Below are 19,333 nucleotides of genomic sequence, written 5' to 3'. Positions count from 1 at the left end.
TATGCATACTTTACATATTTAGATACATGAAGTATTATGTAGTTAGATACATAAAGAGCTTCTTAATGTATTTACATGCATGCATATGACCAAAAGACAAAGCTGATGTAGAAAACTTTTTTTGTTCTGAGTAGCTGAATTGGATGTCCATATGTTTTTAATTTCCTTATCTGCCACAGGAAGAATCTATGGTTCCTCCTATATTCAACAAGCATGGTAATAACAAATGCTAGCATTTACACATTTATTAATTATCAAGCAAGTGAGCTAGACACGTAATATGAACTATTTTTTTATCATCCCAATACCTCTAAAAATCAGATTTATTCTTCCCATTTTACATATGAAATGATAGCTACAAAGAGGTTGGATAAAATGCCCCATGCCACAGAGCTAAAAGTCCAGTTCTGTATGCTGAAAATTGTGGCTACTATACCAAGATGCTTGATAGCATTAAAAAATTGAGATGTCTAATAAGAACTGTCAAATATGAGATATTAAATTACAAAAATAAATGTTAAGTGATTAAAAAAGTATTCAACTGAAATAAACTTCTCACAACCAAAACATTACCCAGACATACTATTGTATGTTTCGCCTTTTGACAGTGACTTAAAATTGTTTTAATATTGGAGAAGAGAAATAAAAGGAAGTTAGAACAAGTTATCATGTTGTATTTAAGATCCAAGCTTAACTAGTTTAAGTCAAAACCTTTTACCAGGGCTGAGTGAGGTGGCACATGCCTTTAATTCCAGTACTTGGGAGGCATTGATAGGAGGATCATCATGAGTTTGAGGCTACCCTGAGACTACAGAGTGAATTCCAGGTCAGCCTGGTCTAGAGTGAGACTCTACCTTAAAAAAAAAAAAAAAAAAAAAAAATTCTCACTTGATATTTTTAATATATTCAATTTCATCAAATATTAATAGTAATTACTCTTAAAAATACATTCATGGCACACACCTTTAATTACAGTATTCAAGAGGCAGAGGTAAGAGGATCACCATGAGAGTTCAAGGCCAGCCTGAGAGTACAGAGTGAGTTTGAGGCCAGCCTGGACTACAGGGAGACACTGCCTCTAAAAACAAACAAACAAAAAATTGTTTCTCAAAATTAAAAACTACATATGACCTAGATGTTTCCAAACCAAAAAAATCTAATTTCTAGTTATAATCTCTAAATGTCCTTATTTCTCTCAACATGAAAGGCAATAAATCTGAAAGCATTATAATTTGTGATATATTCACCATACTGTGACTCTCCCTATCAAGAGTCTTCAGATAGCCAAGTTATTAGGTGAAGTCTAGATACTTAACAAAAAGAAACTGCTGCCAGATCATCTTTATTTTCCTTAACAAAACACATACAGGAGCACAAAACTTACTTGCATATCATAATTATTTTACAAATATAAATAATACTAGGAATTCAAGTACAGTCAAGTGCAGAAATATTTCCTATGTTAATATGTAAACATAAACTAATTATGTACATTGTGTGCCTTTGGCCCAGCTGCAAAGTAAAAGACATCAAAAGAAACACTGCACTCAACTGTTCAATTGCATTCTTATTGAGAATTCGTACCAATGCCTATGTAGTCACTATTACAGCTTTGAATATCACCTAATGTAAACACCTAAAAATAGATATTTTCTTCCAACTGGCAAAATATCTTAAAAGTTAAGTTATATTCATATTTGATGATGAAATACTCCAAATGTTAATGGTGTTTTAGTCCTTAAAACATTATTTCCTAGTCAATGTTCTTCCTATGTCAAAATAGTTATTTGCAGGTTAAACATGTAGAAAATAAAAATGCTATCCATTTTGTAAACATTTAGAATGCACAAAATATCTAAAAGCTATCTAAACAGTGTGGGTCTTTGCACATTCAAAAGGATCTTGCTTCACTGATAACACTTTAATTTCAATATCCAGTAGATAAACTCAGATGTACTGAAATTGCTAGACAATCTGAATTTGAATGATATAAAGTATATACTTAGAGGGGCATAATTTTTTTTTTTAAGTACCACCAAAAAAAGCAGTAAATGACATCAACAAGACTACAAACATCCAGTTGAAGGCACATGGAAGCATTTACTACTGTGTCTTCAAAGACTCTCCACTTAGTTCAAGATTCGGAAGAGCATCAGCTCTGGGAACTGTTGATTTGGCTTCACTTGCTGAGGTTTCCTCGTGCTCAGTCTCTTGTTTTTCCTCCAGTTCCTGTGAGCCAGATGCTTTTTCAATCACTTGGCTTGACTGCTGGGTAGCTGGTATTTTCTCGTCTGTCTCCTCAGTACTATTATTGAGAACATCCCGTTCTTCTAAGGATTCTGAAAAGATAGAAGATTCAAGACTTCAGGAATGTCCAAATGCAAACCTGCTAATAAACAAGACAAGTGAAAAGATAAACATATGTACATACACACATGGATGAAGAAATATCAGAATGGCTTAACACTGCTTTCTTTTAAAAAAAAATCTTTTAAAATAAGTATTTAACTCTATATAATATACTTATGAGTTAGTACAAGAAAAATATATATTAAAGAAATAAGTCCATACTTTCATATTTCATAAAAAAAAAGTTTCTAAGAGTACATTTGTAAGTTGATTGTCCAAAATTCAAGGTCCCAGGAGAATTACATGCTATAAGATAATAGTCCAGCAAATAATACAGAAAAAAAAAAATAGGTTATATTGTTGGCTATGTATCCAAGCAAAACTGTAAGTGATGAGTGTTTAGGCTGTCCTTCCCATTCTTATGTGCATACCAAGTATTCTAGGATAAGAAAAGAATCTTTTTCCTTGTCTTCATACAGAAAATTAAGGCTTTAGTCCCTACCCCAAATTTTACTCCTGTTATTTTTGCTTGTTTGTTTTGTTTTTCTTTGTTTGTATTTGTTTTTAAATGTAGGGTGTCGCTCTAGCCCAGGCTGACCTGGAATTCACTATGTAGTTTCAGGCTGGCCTCGAACTCAAGGCAATCGTCCTACGTTGGCCTCCCAAGCACCTGGTTTTTTGTTGTTGTTGTTGTTGTTGTTTGGTTTTTTCCTGTTTTTTTGATGTATGGTCTAAATTTAACTCACTGGCTTTTATTAAATTTAAATCCTTTAACAATTAAGTAATAACAGTTTTATTAACTAATGCTTTAAATTTAAGAGAATGGGATGAGGAAAGAATGACTGGAATAGAGGAGCTTTGGGCCATCCAATTTTCAAATCAAAGATAAAAATTTAACTTAAGATATTTTTGTTTTGAGGAGAAACCACAGCTAATGATCTTGGTAGGAGGAATATAATTAAACCCAATTAGCTAAGTAAGAAAGCAGATTTTTTTCCCTACCTTCATAAAGGATACCTTATGACAGACTACAAATGTTACTGATACAAGAAAAAATCTGGGGGCGGGGAGAGTCAGCCCACTTAAGAAAAACAGGGTAATGTTTTACAAAGTAAAGAAATAAAATAGCTTTGCAAAGAAATTATATGTTACATGTACACATTAGCATGGATGTCCTAGACAACCATGGTTTTGCCATTCTAACTTTAATAGACACAAATTATCCATCTCATGCATTCTTAATCAGGAGTTAGAAAATATTTTTAAAAGTATCAGTTCCTTAAACAGCTATACTGGTCTCTAGTTTATAGAATTAATTACAAGTTTCTTCTTTTACAGAATGAAAAGCATAATAATTGCCTTATGATGTCTTTCTAAATAAAATTCATATGATTGATCACAAAAAGTAGTGGGGAACATTCATTAATCATGCTGTGACACATCACAAAATCCTTACTTGTGTCTTAATATGAGATTTAAAATGACATTGCTGTACCACTTAGAATTTTAGCAAAAAAAAAAAAAAAAAAAAAAGCTTAAGGTAGAACAGTAGTAAGTCACTTAAGTTTTATTATTTGAATACTCCAGGGCAGAAAGGGCAAGTGAAACTCTATGGATATGTATAAATCATTTCTGCTACAAAATCAACAAGTTCTTTTGCAGAAACTTTCAGGAGCTGGCAAGCATTTGTAATTCTACCCTCATAGAATTTATCCAAAGAGGAACTTTGAGCATCACGGTTTTCCTCAACTCTGGTCATAAAACAATACTTACTTACCAAGAACTGTGCAATTTGTTTAGTAACCCTTCTGAAACAAACCAATAAGGCCAGTAAAAAAAAAAAAAAAAAAAATCTCATAATCTAGCAAAAAAACTCACAAACATTCATGTTTAAGTGACTTAGGCCCGTAACGTTGGACAAATTCTGTCTAACAGATTGCCTCCTGTACTGACATAACAGCAGTGTCAAAGTTCAAGGAATAGCATATCAAAGTTTTATGATATTACTGGCTTCAGAAACACTTTGTGAGTCAAAGCTAAATTTAGAAATCTAGGTTCATAAAAAAGCATATAATACAAAGAAAGGAACTACAATACTAAAAATTTTAAATATCTATAATACATGAATTCGAAGAAATAACATGTGCTTCCATATATAGAAAGCATAGCAGTTTCTAATCAATGCTGTATTTCAAAGATATGAAAGACTAAACACTTGTTAAAATGATTAGTAGGTTAAAAATAACTGAAGTGCCTATTTATAACTGCTTTTCCTCCCTTGGTTTGACCTGCAGCAAAACAATCTTAATATCAGCAGCGCCATAAAAATATTGTGACATGTCTATAACACAGACATCAGTTAACATTTGATATTTAAAAGCCAATTCTGTTTTGTAAGAAATCATACAAAGAAAATCTAAATGAACTAAGTGTACAACATTAACAGAGAATTACATCTCAATTTTATAACTAAGTTTCAGAGCTTTATAACAAGATTATTTTAATATACTATACCAAGAGTACTTATTTCTATTATTTATTTGTCTATTCTAACAAAAACAATATTTTTTCTATGAAACAACTCAAATAGCTTGGTGATATAAAACAAATTTAAGAAATTATTAGTATTTGCTCATAAAATACTAAAAGAAAAACCAGCCTTTGTGTTCACACCAAATAAACAGACCTACTCTTTGGTTTAGCTTAAGCTTAAGAGCTGATATAGTTACTTAAATAACCAATACTACATGTAAAAAAATAAATAAATAAACCAATTTTGGCATACATAATGCCAAGAAAATGCTGTACCACAATGTGATAAAACAAAAAACGGTTCATGATTTATTTCTTCACTTCTATTCCCTTCACTCTCATTCTAAAATTCCTGAGAAAGCAGTGCTTTTTCTTTTCTTTCTCTATTTTTACTATTTATGTGTGAAAGGGATAGGCCACAGCATGTGTGTAGAGGTCAGTGGACAAACTCAGGGTGTTTCTCTTCTTCCACCTTCTTTTGAGACAGGGTTTCTCTTGCCAAGCAGCTTCTAAATCCTCCTGGCTTCATTTCATACACTGATTTACAGATGTGTGTGCCACTTTGTGTCTGACTTTACATGGGCACTGAGGAGAGCTAAGCTTTAGTCAGCAGGCTTACAAGCTGAGCACCTCCCCAGTTTTTTCTATCAATAGTAACCATTAGCAATCAATTCTTTATAGTCCCAACTCAGCTATACAACTCTAACCTATAAAACAGAATGTAAGTGTATAATGAATTCCACTGCTTTGCCTACAAACCAAACATTAAAAAAAAAAATAAGAACTTTGACTTACCTTTATGATTTTGTACTAGTTCTTAAGGGTAATTTTGTAAGAAAATTAAAGAATAATCTAGCAAAACATTTGTTTTTACCTTATTAACACACTGAAACTTGGCCTTGTTAACATATCAATGCTCACTATATGTATACACTATAAAGTTACCCAAAAAATGTCATTCAATTACAGTTGATAATTTGTCTTTGTAGTAGTAGGTTTTAGACAAGGATTTAAGATTTTCCTGCCTGAAAGAAAAGGGCCAATTCGTATTTAAGGTACAAAGGCATGAATTTTATTCTAACTCATCCCAATGACTCAATAAATAAAATTTAATTAAATTATAGCCACTTACGAAAAAAGCACTAGAATTCAATACTAGAATGACAATTATTTATTTAGTAAACAAACCAATTAGGAGTTCATTACTAGGCAATATTCTAACTAGACAATTATGTGAAAATGTTTTATACAAAAGAATCAGAAGGTCAAAAGCTAACTATATCTGAAAAAATCAAGTAACACTATGGGTCATTTCAGAAAGTTGAACATGAATATAAAGAAAGGCATCTGTTTTCTGGGTCTGATTAATACACAAAAGACAATGTGATGGTTTGATAATCCAGCTCCCTTGCCAGTGCAAGTTAGCTCACTGTCATTGCTTTTTCCCAGCTCATGGGACAGGAGTTGCCACCCAGTTGTCTGTTCTTGCCATACTTTGCCCTATGATGAAATCTCCCCTTGAAACTGTTAAAACAAAATACACCCTTCCTTCTATAAGCTGCTCCTGGCTGGGTGTTTTTTCACAGCAAGGAAAAGGTAACTGCTTCAGTTGACACAATTTTTATTATCGAATGATTCAATTTCCCAGAGCATCATAACAAAAATACTAGAAGAATTTTTCTTTATTCAAAATAACCTAATGCTAACATATTCTGCATAAGAGGCCAGGAATCATATTACCAGATAAATGTTCGTTCATATAAATATTACTTACTATTTTTGCCAATATTGGTTAGAAGCCCTGAGTTTCATTATTAGTGAGTAAATAAAAGTTATTATCAAATAAAATAATTACATAAGCCCTAGACAAACACAACTGAGCAATTAAAATACATACTAGTATTTTTCAAACACAGCAGCCAAAAAAACACTTATTTAACTCATATACTACAGAAACCTAATACTCTAATGAAAACTGTATCTATGAAACAAATACTGTATCTCTGAAAGGAAAGCCAGCTATTGAGGTACTTTAGAAAGCAAGGTTTTTTTTAAAAATAAAAGGCAAACGTGATAAGCTATTGTCGCTTAGCAGAAAGTATTTACATGTCATCATTTAATCATAAAAGAAAGTGAAAACTCCAAAAGCAATTCACTTTTTGGTGTACCACATCTATTATATTTCAGATAGAAAACAATTAATATCCCTAGTTTCTTGTGTTTCTCTAGTTATCTGTTACTAAAACATCTGGATGCAGTTCTAGAAACCAAATTTCAGGATATTCAAGTGAGCAATTAATGAGAAAAACTTCTTCCAACGTTTCTCTGATGAAAACTTGACAAGATTCCATATGTTGTTTTAGAGTAGTCCAGAAATCTCAAAAGCCTCATCCTAAATGCAAACTCTTCTAAATCAGAATCCAGTCAAAGATTAATTGCAAAGTCCTGTGTCAAAGATTGGGGAAAGAAGCCTCTTCTCTTAGTTCTAAATCATTTATATAGATGCTTGCTGATAGATGTTGAAAAATAAGTTCACAGTGAAGAGTCATCTTTTCAGTTCATGCTGCTATTGAGAAGCTATTTCAATATGCTTAAAAATACAAAAATTAAAACAAAGTTTATGTCCAGTCCTCAATTTTCTATAGCACTGATGAATTTAGAAATCAGGAATTTGGGAGCTCCCGTGGCACGATCAGCTCGCAGTACTTACAGAAAAATCAGAAATTTAATCTCTCAGCTACGTTGGCTGTCAGACAGCATTGAGATGACATTGACTTAGTAGTTCAAGTTAACTGTAAGAGCACACCATTGATGTTCAAAAAAAGAAATGCAGCTTTTTTCGTTCATCAGAAAAACTTGTCAGTATTTACTAAAGCAGTCCATCTTGGGTGATAATTGGAATGTACTGTGGTGACAGAAGTCTTGGGAAAGTTTCAGTCTACTGGAGACCAAAAAGAGAAAAAAGTTTTTGGGCCACTCTGGTAAAACCAAAGAAAAATACAAAAAAAAGTTACTATACTAGAAACAGCCTTAACAAAATAGAATTGTTGCTTCCGGTTTTAGTTCTATGGACTCATCACACCCTGCCTCAAGTTTGGTCTTCACCTATGAACATTACCTTACTGGGGTTGACACTGAGCCAGTTAGACTTCATTCCGGAGATTTCAGACAGAAAATGAGACATCGGGGGTATTGCTCCTCCTAGATTAGATGAGAAGGAAAAGTATAGCTGGGTGTTGTTTGCTAACTATCCATCTTGACCTTAGCAGAGAAAATAAAGCATAGGACCCATTACCAAGATTTATATTTTGTTGGCTGTTTTTTTTTCTTTTTTTAAATATAATTATTGGCTTTCAAATATTCACTTATTTTTCATAAGCAATGTTACTCATGGAAAGGAATTCAGTATTTCCTCCTAGGCATCTTCAGTATGAAATCCTTTATTTTCATTTCCAAGAGGCAATAATGCCAACGCAGTTGGTTTGCATGCAGCTCAGAGCACAACTTAGCAAAAGAAAAAGTTTGACAGTGTTTGGAGTTGATGTTGCAGACTTGGAGATGATGAGTTCATTCATTCTGTGTTGGAAGTATACAGATCTCAATCACAGCTACTTGTATTCAAATTCATTTTGACAGCTGTTAGTAAGCCAAAAGCCAAGCTCAATCCAACACACAAATTTCAAGTTCACTACTTAAGGTCTTAAAAAAAAAAAAACTCAGATCTCAGGCTGTTTCTGATTTCAAAAAATTTACTTCTTTGTACAATAATCTCTGTTAAAGCAAGTTTTGCAATTTTGATGTTTTCATGAATTTTTTGAGGCAAGCCCAACAGACTGGCCTTTTTTATGTTTTATATGAGAGAACAAGACTAGATCAAGCGAGTAAGAGAGAGAAAATTGGCTTGTTTTCATCACCTTTTGTGCATCTTGCTTACGTGGAACCTGGAGAGTGGAACATGGGACCTTTGGCTTTGCAGGCAACCCCTTAACCACGAAACCATCTCTCCAGCTCTTGTTTATGAATTATTTATACACCAGGAGTAGCACAAAAATCTCACGGCCTTTTTCAAAATTTTAGCAATCTTCATAAAACAGAGCTGGTTAATTTTTAAAATTTTTCTGATTAAAACTTAATAGCAAGAAAGGTTGGCAGTTACTTCTTTTACTTCAGCTTTTCAAGAAACTTCCCCAAGAATTCCCAAAACAGTATTTTAAGATGGATTCCAAAATACAAGTTCTGGTAATCCTGTTTCTATACAACAAGGTTTATTTCAAAAGCAATGTCAATCTCATGGCCCTTGAGTGTATAAATAAAAATAGACTAAATGAAACACCATCCTATTCATGTAGTTGTTCAAAAATGCAAAAATGTCTTTTCCAACTCCAGTTTCCTGCTTTCTGATATTTTCTACAATTTCAAGTGGTAGAAGCATACCTATTTTATCACTGTTAACCACAATTTTAAAGTATTTTGTTCTTAAGATAAATTATTTCATAATTTTGATAATCTGTTTCACTCAGATAAAGCATAGAAAATATTATCTGAAAGCATTATTAGTTAAATCTTCCAGCAGTTTCTAGAAAAGCTCACATTAAAAACGTGGTAGTTTGAGCTAGGCATGGTGGTGCACACCTTTAACACCAAAACTCAGGAGGCAGAGGTAGGAGGATCGTCATGAGTTCGAGGGCACCCTGACATTACATAGTGAATTCCAGGTCAGCCTAGGCTAGAGTGAGACCTTACCGTGGTGGGGGGAGGGGGTGGTAGTTTGAATATGATAGTCTCAAAATGGAGCCTCTAACAGGCAGATCTCTACTATAAGGGGTATGTCATTGGGGGCAAATCATGGGAGTCCAGCCCTAAGGTGTGTTTGGGAATGAATCTTGAGTTCTGCCCTAATGTATGGAGAACAGTTTGGACCTCTAACTGTTCATGCTTCCTGAAGTTGGATTTTGCTGGCTGTTTTGATAATGTCTTACTGCTCTAATCTATGGAATTAAGCCAGCTACTTCTGCCATTGATCACGTTTCCCCTGGATTGTGTAAGCCTGAAATAAATCCTTTGTTTCCATAAGCTGCTTCTGGTCAGACATTAGTCCCAGCAATGAGAAGATGACCATGATAATAAACAATGTTTCTAACTAGTGCTAAAAGCTGCTTATCACAATACAATTTGCAATATAAAACTGACACACATCATACCAATCACTTAATAAGAAGCCATCAGAGCAGTAGCTGAAATATATACATGCTGAATATCTGATAAATTAATCCACTGTTATCTGTAATATGCATTATGCTTTCATTATTGTTAAGCCACACACATTACGGAGAGAAAACATCTTAATTGACATACTCATACCTTCATTAAATTCATTCTCGGATAAGGGTATACTTTCTGATGGCAAAGTACCAACTGAACTTGAGCCTTCCACTGCCTGCCTCTTCTCAAAACTGAACTCTGGAAGTCTTGGAGCCTGGGGTCTGGTTTTTCTTGCAGGATTCAAGAAAAAGCAGTAGGCACATCGAAAAGCTACAAAGAAATTTTTTAAAAATAAGAGAAAATCACAAGCCAGTAAGTTCAAAAAGTTTTACAAACAGAAAAGCCTTTCAAATGTTACTTCTATCTTCTGAAATTTATGTTATTTTATTGTTATGGTAGATACTCGAATCAACAATCATTTTAAACAAAATTGTTAATTATTATTGGAATTAAAATGCTTTACAGCAGAAAATGTTTAACAAGTAGGTTAGTTAATAACAAAGCCATATTAATTATTATTAAAATATTTTACTGGGGCTGGAGAGATGGCTTAGTGGGTAAGGTGCTTGCCTGCCAAGTCTAAGGACCCAGGCTCGATTCCCCAGTAACTACATAAAGCCAGGTGCACAAAGTGGAACATGTATCTGAAGTTCGTTTATGATAGCTAGAGGCCCTAATGTGCCCATTCTCTCCCTCCCTCTACTTGCTTACAAATACATTAAAAAAAAATAAAATGTTAAAGAATGTTTTACTGAACTTGCTTTTCTTTTTTTAAAAAATTTTAATTTATTTTTTTTTTGAGAAAGATAAAAAGAGAGAGAAGGGGGGAGAAAATGGATACACCAAAGCCTTCAGCCATTGTAAATGAACTCCAGACACATGGACCACCTTGTGCATATGGCTTACATGGATCCTGGGGAATTGAACACAAGTCCTTTGACTTTACAGGCAAACACATTAACCATTAAGCCATCTTTCCAGCCCTTGCTTTCCTTTTCTTTTTTTTAATTTTACATACTTACTTATTTGAATGAGGAGGAGAAGGGAAGATAGGGAGAGAGAGAGAGAAAAAGAGAGAGAGAGTGGGCACACTAGGGATTATAGCAATTACAAACTCCAGATGCATATGCCACCTTATGTATCTGGCCTATGTGGGTACTGGGGAATCAAACCTGGGTCCTTTGGATTCACATGCAAGTGCCTTGACCATTAAGCCATCTCTCCAGCCCTGAACTTTCTTTTCTAATCAGCATAATCATTAGATATTTAAAAACAGAATCCTGTGTACTTGTCCAAGAAAATGCAGCTTATTTCTGAAATATAATTTAGCATATCTTTTTTTAAATTTTTATTTATTTATTTGGGAGAGAGACAATGGGTATGCCAGGGCCTCCAGCCACTGGAAACGAACTCCAGACGTGTGCGCCCTCTTGTATATCTGGCTAATGTGGGTCCTGGGGAATTGAGCCTCAAACTGGGGTCCTTAGGCTTCACAGGCAAGGGCTTAACCACTAAGCCATCTCTCTAGCCCAAATTTAGCATATTCTTATATGTAACAGTGGCTGCACATGAGAATCACCCATGAGCTTTGAAGACAATGCTGATGCTTAGATCCTACTCCAGGTTAAAAATCAGATTCTTTGTAGGTAGGTTGTTGGTATTGTAACTTTTAAAAACTCTTCAGGTGATTATACCACATGATAAATTTAAGAACTGGACTAGAGATTATACATTGTAAGGAGGACTGGCTTGTCTTTTCTATTTTGATCTGAATATTAAATAAGGACAATGTGTTTGGCCAATGTCTACAGACAGAACCTAAAATAAAATAGCATTGCATGGAAAATAGACTAAAATAAAATATTTAAGAGAAAATATTTAAATCTAACTATTCAATAATTCTTACCAATGTATTCAAATTCTTCTTTTAGCGCCATGCCATTATGAGAAAAACACTGCTGACATATAAGGGCATACCTACATAAGGAAAAAACAATTACATACCAGTAACAAATGCAGATAGCTCATCAGAGAGGCCATTTAGCCATCATGACTTATTTATATCTTAACATAGATGAACATGCCATAAAAAACAGATACCAGTTAGTAAATCATTAATAACACTCCTTAAACACAAGGCAAAGCAAACCAAAGCCAAACTTTCAGCAAGTATAAAATATAATTCAGGAGATGGAATTAATAGTGCATGGATAAAGTGCTTGCTTATTTAGCATGTGCAAGACCCTGAGTTTAATACACAGTACTATATGTATGTAATAAAACCAAGGCATAAAGCATTTTAAGTGTTTGTGCATTGTGTGCATGTGTGTACATGCCCTCATGTGTACACATTTAAGATTTATACATCAACACAGGTAGGAGGATTGCCTTGAGTTCAAGGCCACCATGAAACTATGTAGGTCAGCCTGAGCTAGAGTGAGATCCTACCTCCAAAAATAAAAGATTTATACATCAAAATAAACTAAGGAATAGTTGAATATATTCCTACTAAGTTAACAGAAACAACTTAGCAGCAAAACACTTAAATCTGTGATCAAAACTATGGAACACTCTTAGTGATTCACAATAGATATTATCAAAACCTGAGAAAGCCTATAGTCAAGAAATGCATTTAAGTTTCTATAATTAGGGCCAACATTTAATTTTTATATGCCATGATTCTTAAACCTTTCTTGGTTATAAGTTACACACAGACATTTTCCATATTTTCTGTTCCCTAGGTCTAACTCATCATAATCAAGTCACTCTGTTTTGAGTAATTTCAACTTATGTTAACATTAAAAACTGGTCCCTTCATCTGGAGTTCGTTTGCAGTGGCTGGAAGCCCTGGCTCGCCCATTCTCTCTCTCTCCCTCTATCTGTCTCTCTCTCTGTGTCTGTCACTCTCAAATAAATAAAAAAACTGGTCCCTTTATGGAAATGATAATTTTAACTAGTAAAGTTGTCAAACATCTTCTCTATAATCCAGTGGGTTTTCTGAAAGTCTATTCAATGACAACTGCTGTGTTTATACCATACCTATCTTTCTAGAGTTAAAGACCAAGTAATATATAAGAATTGGAGAAGCATTTGAGAACAGTAAATACTAAATGCATGCAAGTTGCTCTCATCACCTTTAAAAGAATTTCCAGCACCAAGTCTGGTACTGACTCCTATAAAAATACATTCCTTATAATGTACCAGCGTTTGCTATTTTTGTACTCTTCAAGTTTAAATGTTTCAATGAAATAATTCAATTTCTCTAAAATTAATCTTGCAATAGAGCTAATCTTATTTTTTCCATATCAAATTTATCTTGATTACTTTGTCCACACTGGATACTTAAAAAAAAGAGTATGTGTTATTTTGCAGGATTATATAGCACTCAAGGTTTTAAAAGATAGACAGGAATAGAAGCCATAAAACATTATATACACATATTCTGACCAATACTTTGTTTTTCAATTTTCTTTATCAACCAAGTCAAAACTACCTGTTCTGTGGACCATCACCAACTAAATATTCAACAATTCTATCCAGAGCACCTCGGTCTCGGGGAAGAATAGGTCTTGCCAAGGGTGGACCTGGAGGATGAAGACCTATTAAATAAATGAGTACATATAAAATTTGTATGTGTAAGATAGACAAATTTTAATTCAATCACCAAAGCTCCTAGGTATATTAGAACTTGTAAAAGACTTTAATAAAACAGCAAGATATTCTTACAAACCTGTGTACAACATTTAAATTCTTATTAAAAATCCTATACCAACCAGATATGATGATGCACGCCTTTAATCCCAGTACTCAGGAGGCAGAGGTAAGAGGAGAGTTCGAGGCCATCCTGAGACTACACAGTGAATTCTAAGTCAGCCTGAGCTAGAGTGGGACCCTACCTCAAACAAAATAGAAAATAAAACTATACTAGACCTAGAGAGGTGACTTTGCAGTTAAGTTGCTTGCTTGCAAAGCCTAAGGACTCAATTCCATTTCTCAGTACCCACATAAGCCAGATGCACATACATCTAGAGTTCATTTGCAGCAGCTAGAGGTCCTGGCATGCCTGTTGTCTCTCTCCCTCATCTTACTCTCTCTTTCTCAAACAAATAAAAATATATTTTAAAAGACTATACTATACAAAGAATACTAAAAATACCACCAAAGACCCTCAGCAGAATTGGGGCAGGGAAGAGGGGGTCTATGTGTACAACCTTTTTTATTTAAAAAAAGTAATAATTTTTTAAAGTTTATTTAGATACATCAAAACCCTTGAAATAGCTTATTACATATATTATATAATATTAAAAATATATACATAAAGCCAGGTGTGGTGGCGCACGCCTTTAATCCCAGCACTCGGGAGGCAGAGGTAGGAGGATTGCTGTGAGTTCGAGGCCACCCTGAGACTACAGAGTGAATTCCAGGTCAGCCTGGGATACAGTGAGACCCTACTTCAGAAAACCAAAAAAAAAAAAAATACACACACACACACACATACACACACACACACACACACACACATTAGATAAAACTAAGTTCTATGCAAACCAATTTTTAAAACACACCAATTCTCAAAAGCCTATGGAATAGCTGGAGAAAATGGCTTAGCAGTTAAGGCATTTGCCTGCAAAGCCTACGTACCCAGGTTTGATTCCCCAGTACCCACATATGCCAGACACACAAGGTGGCACATGCATCTGGAATTAATTTGCAGTAGCTAGAGGCCCTGTCACACCTATTCTTGCTCTATCTGCTTCTTTCTTTTCCTCTCAAATAAATAAATAAAACAATTTTTAATGACAACAAATATTGGCAAGGATGTGGAAAAAGGAGAACCCTTCTAGACTATTGGTGGGAATATAACCTGGTACAGCCATTGTGAAAATCAATGTGAAGGTTCTTGAGACAGCTAAAAATAGATTTACCATATGACTGATATAGCACTCCTAGGCATATATCCTAATGACTCTTCTCACTACCTTAGAGATACTTGCACAACCATGTTTATTGATGCTCTATTCACAAGAGCTAGGAAATGGAACCAGCCTAGATATCTCTCAAAAGATGAATGGATAATAAAGATGTGGTACATTTTGTGTGTGTGTAGAAGAAAAGATTACAGGGAGTGGAATGGCCTAAATGAGGCCAGGGGAAGAGATTGAGCAAGAGACAGACAGACACACACAGACACACAGATACAGACATACATATGTAGAAGAAAAGATTACAGGGAGTGGAATGGCCTAAGTGAGGCCAGGGGAAGAGACTGAGCAAGATACAGACAGACACACACAGACACAGACACACACAGACACACACACACACACACACACACACACACAGAAGAAAAGATTACAGGGAGTGGAATGGCCTAAGTGAGGCCAGGGGAAGAGATTGAGCAAGAGAAGGGTGGGGGGAGGGTCAATCAAAATTCAAGATATTCTGAATAAGACATATGAAAGCCTACTTCTTTAGATAATGGCACATCCAGAAGCCATAGATTGCTACTAGAAAATTTTCAGTACCACAGATGTGATGCCTACCAGTGAAGTGTTAGCCAGGGAGGTCCCTGCTGCCTCATAAAACATTACAGACCCAAGCCCTTGGTTTCCCAGGAGTAACAGATGGTAAGAGCCTATTGCTGAAGACTTCACATGCGTGGGCATCAAGACTACTAAAAAAATCAAGCTGATGCTGAGCTGAAAATCTTCTCCCTGAAGACCAGCCAACTGTAAGCTGGAAAAGTTACACTGCATGCAGCCCTATGGAAGACAGAAGTCATCAACAGTAAAAACAGGGGACACTGGAAGCCTCAAGTTTGGCCAGACAGGCCAAATGACCAGACGAGTACAATAGTGGCATGTCTGTTCTGGGGGAAACCAACTGCTCTCTAATTGGACTGGAGGCCTACTCTATGGGAGGGAATACATGCCTGGTACTGAAAACCTTATCAAAAGCCTATGGCAGGGTAGGTCATGAGCCTTAGTGGTATAAAGCCTGCTCTTGTCTGGATAAATGCATATATTATGCTCACCAAACTGCCCTAAAAGCAGTACACTTAATGTTCATACTCATATATTAATGCTACTCTCACTTCTGGTTAGAGAAGCTTCTCTTTTCAGATGGTGGTAACCACTGGGATGACCTAAAAGGCAACACAGTGCTGAGAAGTAGTGGCGGAGGAGTGTTCAGCACTGAAATATCTATATCACACCCTCCACAGCTCAGGGTCCATTGAGGAAGAGGTGGAAGAAAGAATTTAAGAGCCAAAGATAGGGCACCACTCCTTACAATGGCCAACTGTCCAGACAGAAATTGGCCTCGATATCCATGACCTCACAATGTCTAGCAATACCTTCACAAGACCCTCATAATAGGAGAAAAAGACAATAACATCAGAATAAAACAGAAACTAACAGAGAGAGGAGTTGTGAAGGGGAAAATGGGGGAGGGAAGGAAAATATCATGATTTATTGTCTATTAAGTATAGAAGCTGTCAATAAAAAATTTAAAAGAAAAATAAAACAATTTATAAAAAGCCTATAGTAATAAATTAGGAGATTTCTACTTTGGGCTCTAATTGAGTGACAAAGATCAGATCTACCATCTCACCTGGAAAAGTATGCAAAATATATAAAGTGTATTACAATTTAAAAAGACTATTTACCCAACACTTCAAGTTAATTTTCCCTTAGAGAATGAAAATAAGACATGCCCTACAAATGCTCCAGCTTTTTGTTTACAGATACTTTCTAGGCAAAGATGGAAGACACTAAACCCTGGGGAACTGCAGCCATCTCCTAGAGTTGAAAAGACAGCATGGGAATTCTAAGAAAGCCACAGCAGCTGACATTCACATTCAGTACCGAAGAGAAAGAAGGTGCATAGAAAGAACACTGCAAAAGACCCTGGGGAGGAGCCCAGGCCTCTGCAGATCACTGATGAGAGTACAAAAGTGAGACAACTACCTCACAATGTAAGAATCTTCCCCAAAGATGAAAGACCATCAGAAATGTTGCCTGTTTCCTTGAGCCAGAACAGAAAATTGAAATACAGTGATGATTAGATATTCATAGAGCTCTTCAGGGAAAAAAAAAAAAAAGAAAAAGAAAAAGAAAAAGTAAGGTAAAATTTACAATGTCTAACATTCCAAAATTTCTTAATATGTAAATAAGAAAATACTAGACATAAAAGAAAAATTAATCCAAGTTGCCCCATAAAATGACAGAGATGGTTGAATTAGTAGTGAAATCATTGAAATACTTATTATGTCTATCATCCATCTTTGAAAATTTGGAGGAAAGACTCAGTGTGTTAAAAGGATAAATACAGCTAAAAAAACAAACAAACAAACAAAAACACTAAAATTGAACTTCCACAGACGAAAACTACAATGTATAGAATGAAAATTCCATAGAAGGGGCTGGAAAGATGGCTTAGCTGTTAAGTGCTTGCCTCTGAAACCTAAGGATCCAGGTTTAAGGCTCGATTTCCCCAATACCCACATAAGCCAGATGCACAAGGTGACACATGCATCTGAAGTTCGTTTGCAATGCCTTCTCTGCTTGTTGCTCTCAAATAAATAAATACTTAATTTTTTTTTAATAAAAAGAAAATTCCACAAAAGCAGTGAACAGAACTTAAGCCAAAAGAGATGCTGGTTAAACTTAAAGACATAACTTTACAAATAATACCAAATGCAACAGAAAGACAAAAAATAATAATATGGAGCTGGGCATGGTGGTGCACGCCTTTATTCCCAGCACTCGAGAGGCAGAGGTAGGAGGATCGCTGTGAGTTCAAGGCTACCCTGAAAATATAGAGTGAACTCCAGGTCAGCCTAGACAAGAGTGAAACCCTACCTCAAAAAACAAAAAATAAAATAAAGTAATAATAATTATTATATGAAATGTCAGTAAAATATTGTAGATCAATCTCAAGCAAATGAATGTATATACACACGTTAAGTATAAACAGTCTCTGAAAGTAAGAAGAAAAATATAAAGCAATAATACATACAATTTTGCAAAGCCTGATGGAAGCCATAAAACCAACAGATCAAAGAATATGAACAAATCCAGGTATAAGAAAAATTTTGTACCAAAAGACAGAGAATGATCGAACTATTTAACAGTAACCAGAAAAGAATACATTATGAACAGAGAAAAAAACAAAAAAATGGCATCAGCTGCCAGCTAGAAGATAATGAAACATTAATATTCTGAAAGAGAAAAATGTCAAACTAGAATTGTCTTCAAGATAAGTATCTTTTTATAAATGAAAGTAAAATGAAGTCTTCTTCCAAAATGCAAAGAAAAAAAATCATCACTAAAGCCAAACTGTAAGAAACATTTTAAAAAATTGTTTGTTCATTTTTATTTATTTGACTGTGATAAAGAGAAAGAGGCATATATAGAGAGAATGGGCACACCAGGGCTTCCAGCCACTGCAAATGAACTCCAGACGCGTGCGCCCTCTTGTGCATCTGGCTAACATGGGTCCTGGGGAATCGAGCTTCAAACTGGGATCCTCAGGCTTCACAGGCAAGCACTTGACCGCTAAGCCATCTATCTAGCCCAAGAAATATTTTTTTAAAACATTAAGAAGAAAAGTGGCAATTTACACAAAGGAAATTTTTAAAAAGCAGAATTTACACAAAGGAATTTAAAGTATCTGAAATGGTTAGCATGCCAAGAGATTATTTGTTATCACGTTATAAGATAATTGACTACTTGAAGGAAAAATGAGTTATTGTGAGCTCTGTAATATGTATAGAAGTAAAAGATATGACAATAACAACAAAAAAGGACAAGAGAGAAATGGAAGTATATTTTTATTAGACACTTTAAAAACTATGTTTGAGGGGCTAGAGAGATGGCTTAGCAGTTAAGCACTTGCCTGTGAAGCCTAAGGACCCTGGTTCGAGGCTCGAGTCCCCAGGACCCACGTTACCCAGATACACAAGGGAGCACACGCATCTGGAGTTCATTTGCAGTGGCTGGAAGCCCTGGCACACCCATTCATTCTTATTTTCTCTCTCTCTCCCCCCCCCCCGCCCTCCCTCTTTCTCTGTCTGTTGCTCTCAAATAAATAAACAACAAAAAACTATGTTTGAGGGGCGGGTTAAGCGCTAGCCTGTGAAGCCTAAGGACCCTGGTTTGAGGCTCGATTCCCCAGGACCCACATTAGC

General features: G+C 35.1%; 1 protein-coding gene across 5 annotated transcripts in view; it reads right to left on the bottom strand.

The window, feature by feature from the left end:
- Positions 1-1,323: 1,323 nt before the first annotated feature.
- Lnpk (lunapark, ER junction formation factor) overlaps positions 1,324-19,333 on the bottom strand; it is a 69,964-nt gene continuing 51,954 nt past the window's right edge. For 3 of the 5 annotated variants that reach the window (XM_045148215.1, XM_004660317.2, XM_045148217.1), the window contains 4 exons: positions 13,637-13,742; positions 12,050-12,120; positions 10,243-10,413; positions 1,324-2,339 (listed from right to left, as the gene is read on the bottom strand). In XM_045148215.1, the coding sequence (XP_045004150.1) occupies positions 2,104-2,339; positions 10,243-10,413; positions 12,050-12,120; positions 13,637-13,742 (584 nt within the window). In that variant the 3' untranslated portion in view covers positions 1,324-2,103. Of the gene's footprint in view, positions 2,340-7,999; positions 8,083-10,242; positions 10,414-12,049; positions 12,121-13,636; positions 13,743-19,333 lie in introns of all 5 variants that reach the window. The other 2 variants (XM_004660318.2, XM_045148216.1) reach the window with 2 other exon arrangements.

This window comes from Jaculus jaculus, chromosome 4, assembly GCF_020740685.1.
Source record: "Jaculus jaculus isolate mJacJac1 chromosome 4, mJacJac1.mat.Y.cur, whole genome shotgun sequence".
Lineage (NCBI taxonomy): Eukaryota > Metazoa > Chordata > Mammalia > Rodentia > Dipodidae > Jaculus > Jaculus jaculus.
This window is presented reverse-complemented; position numbering and strand designations above follow the sequence as displayed.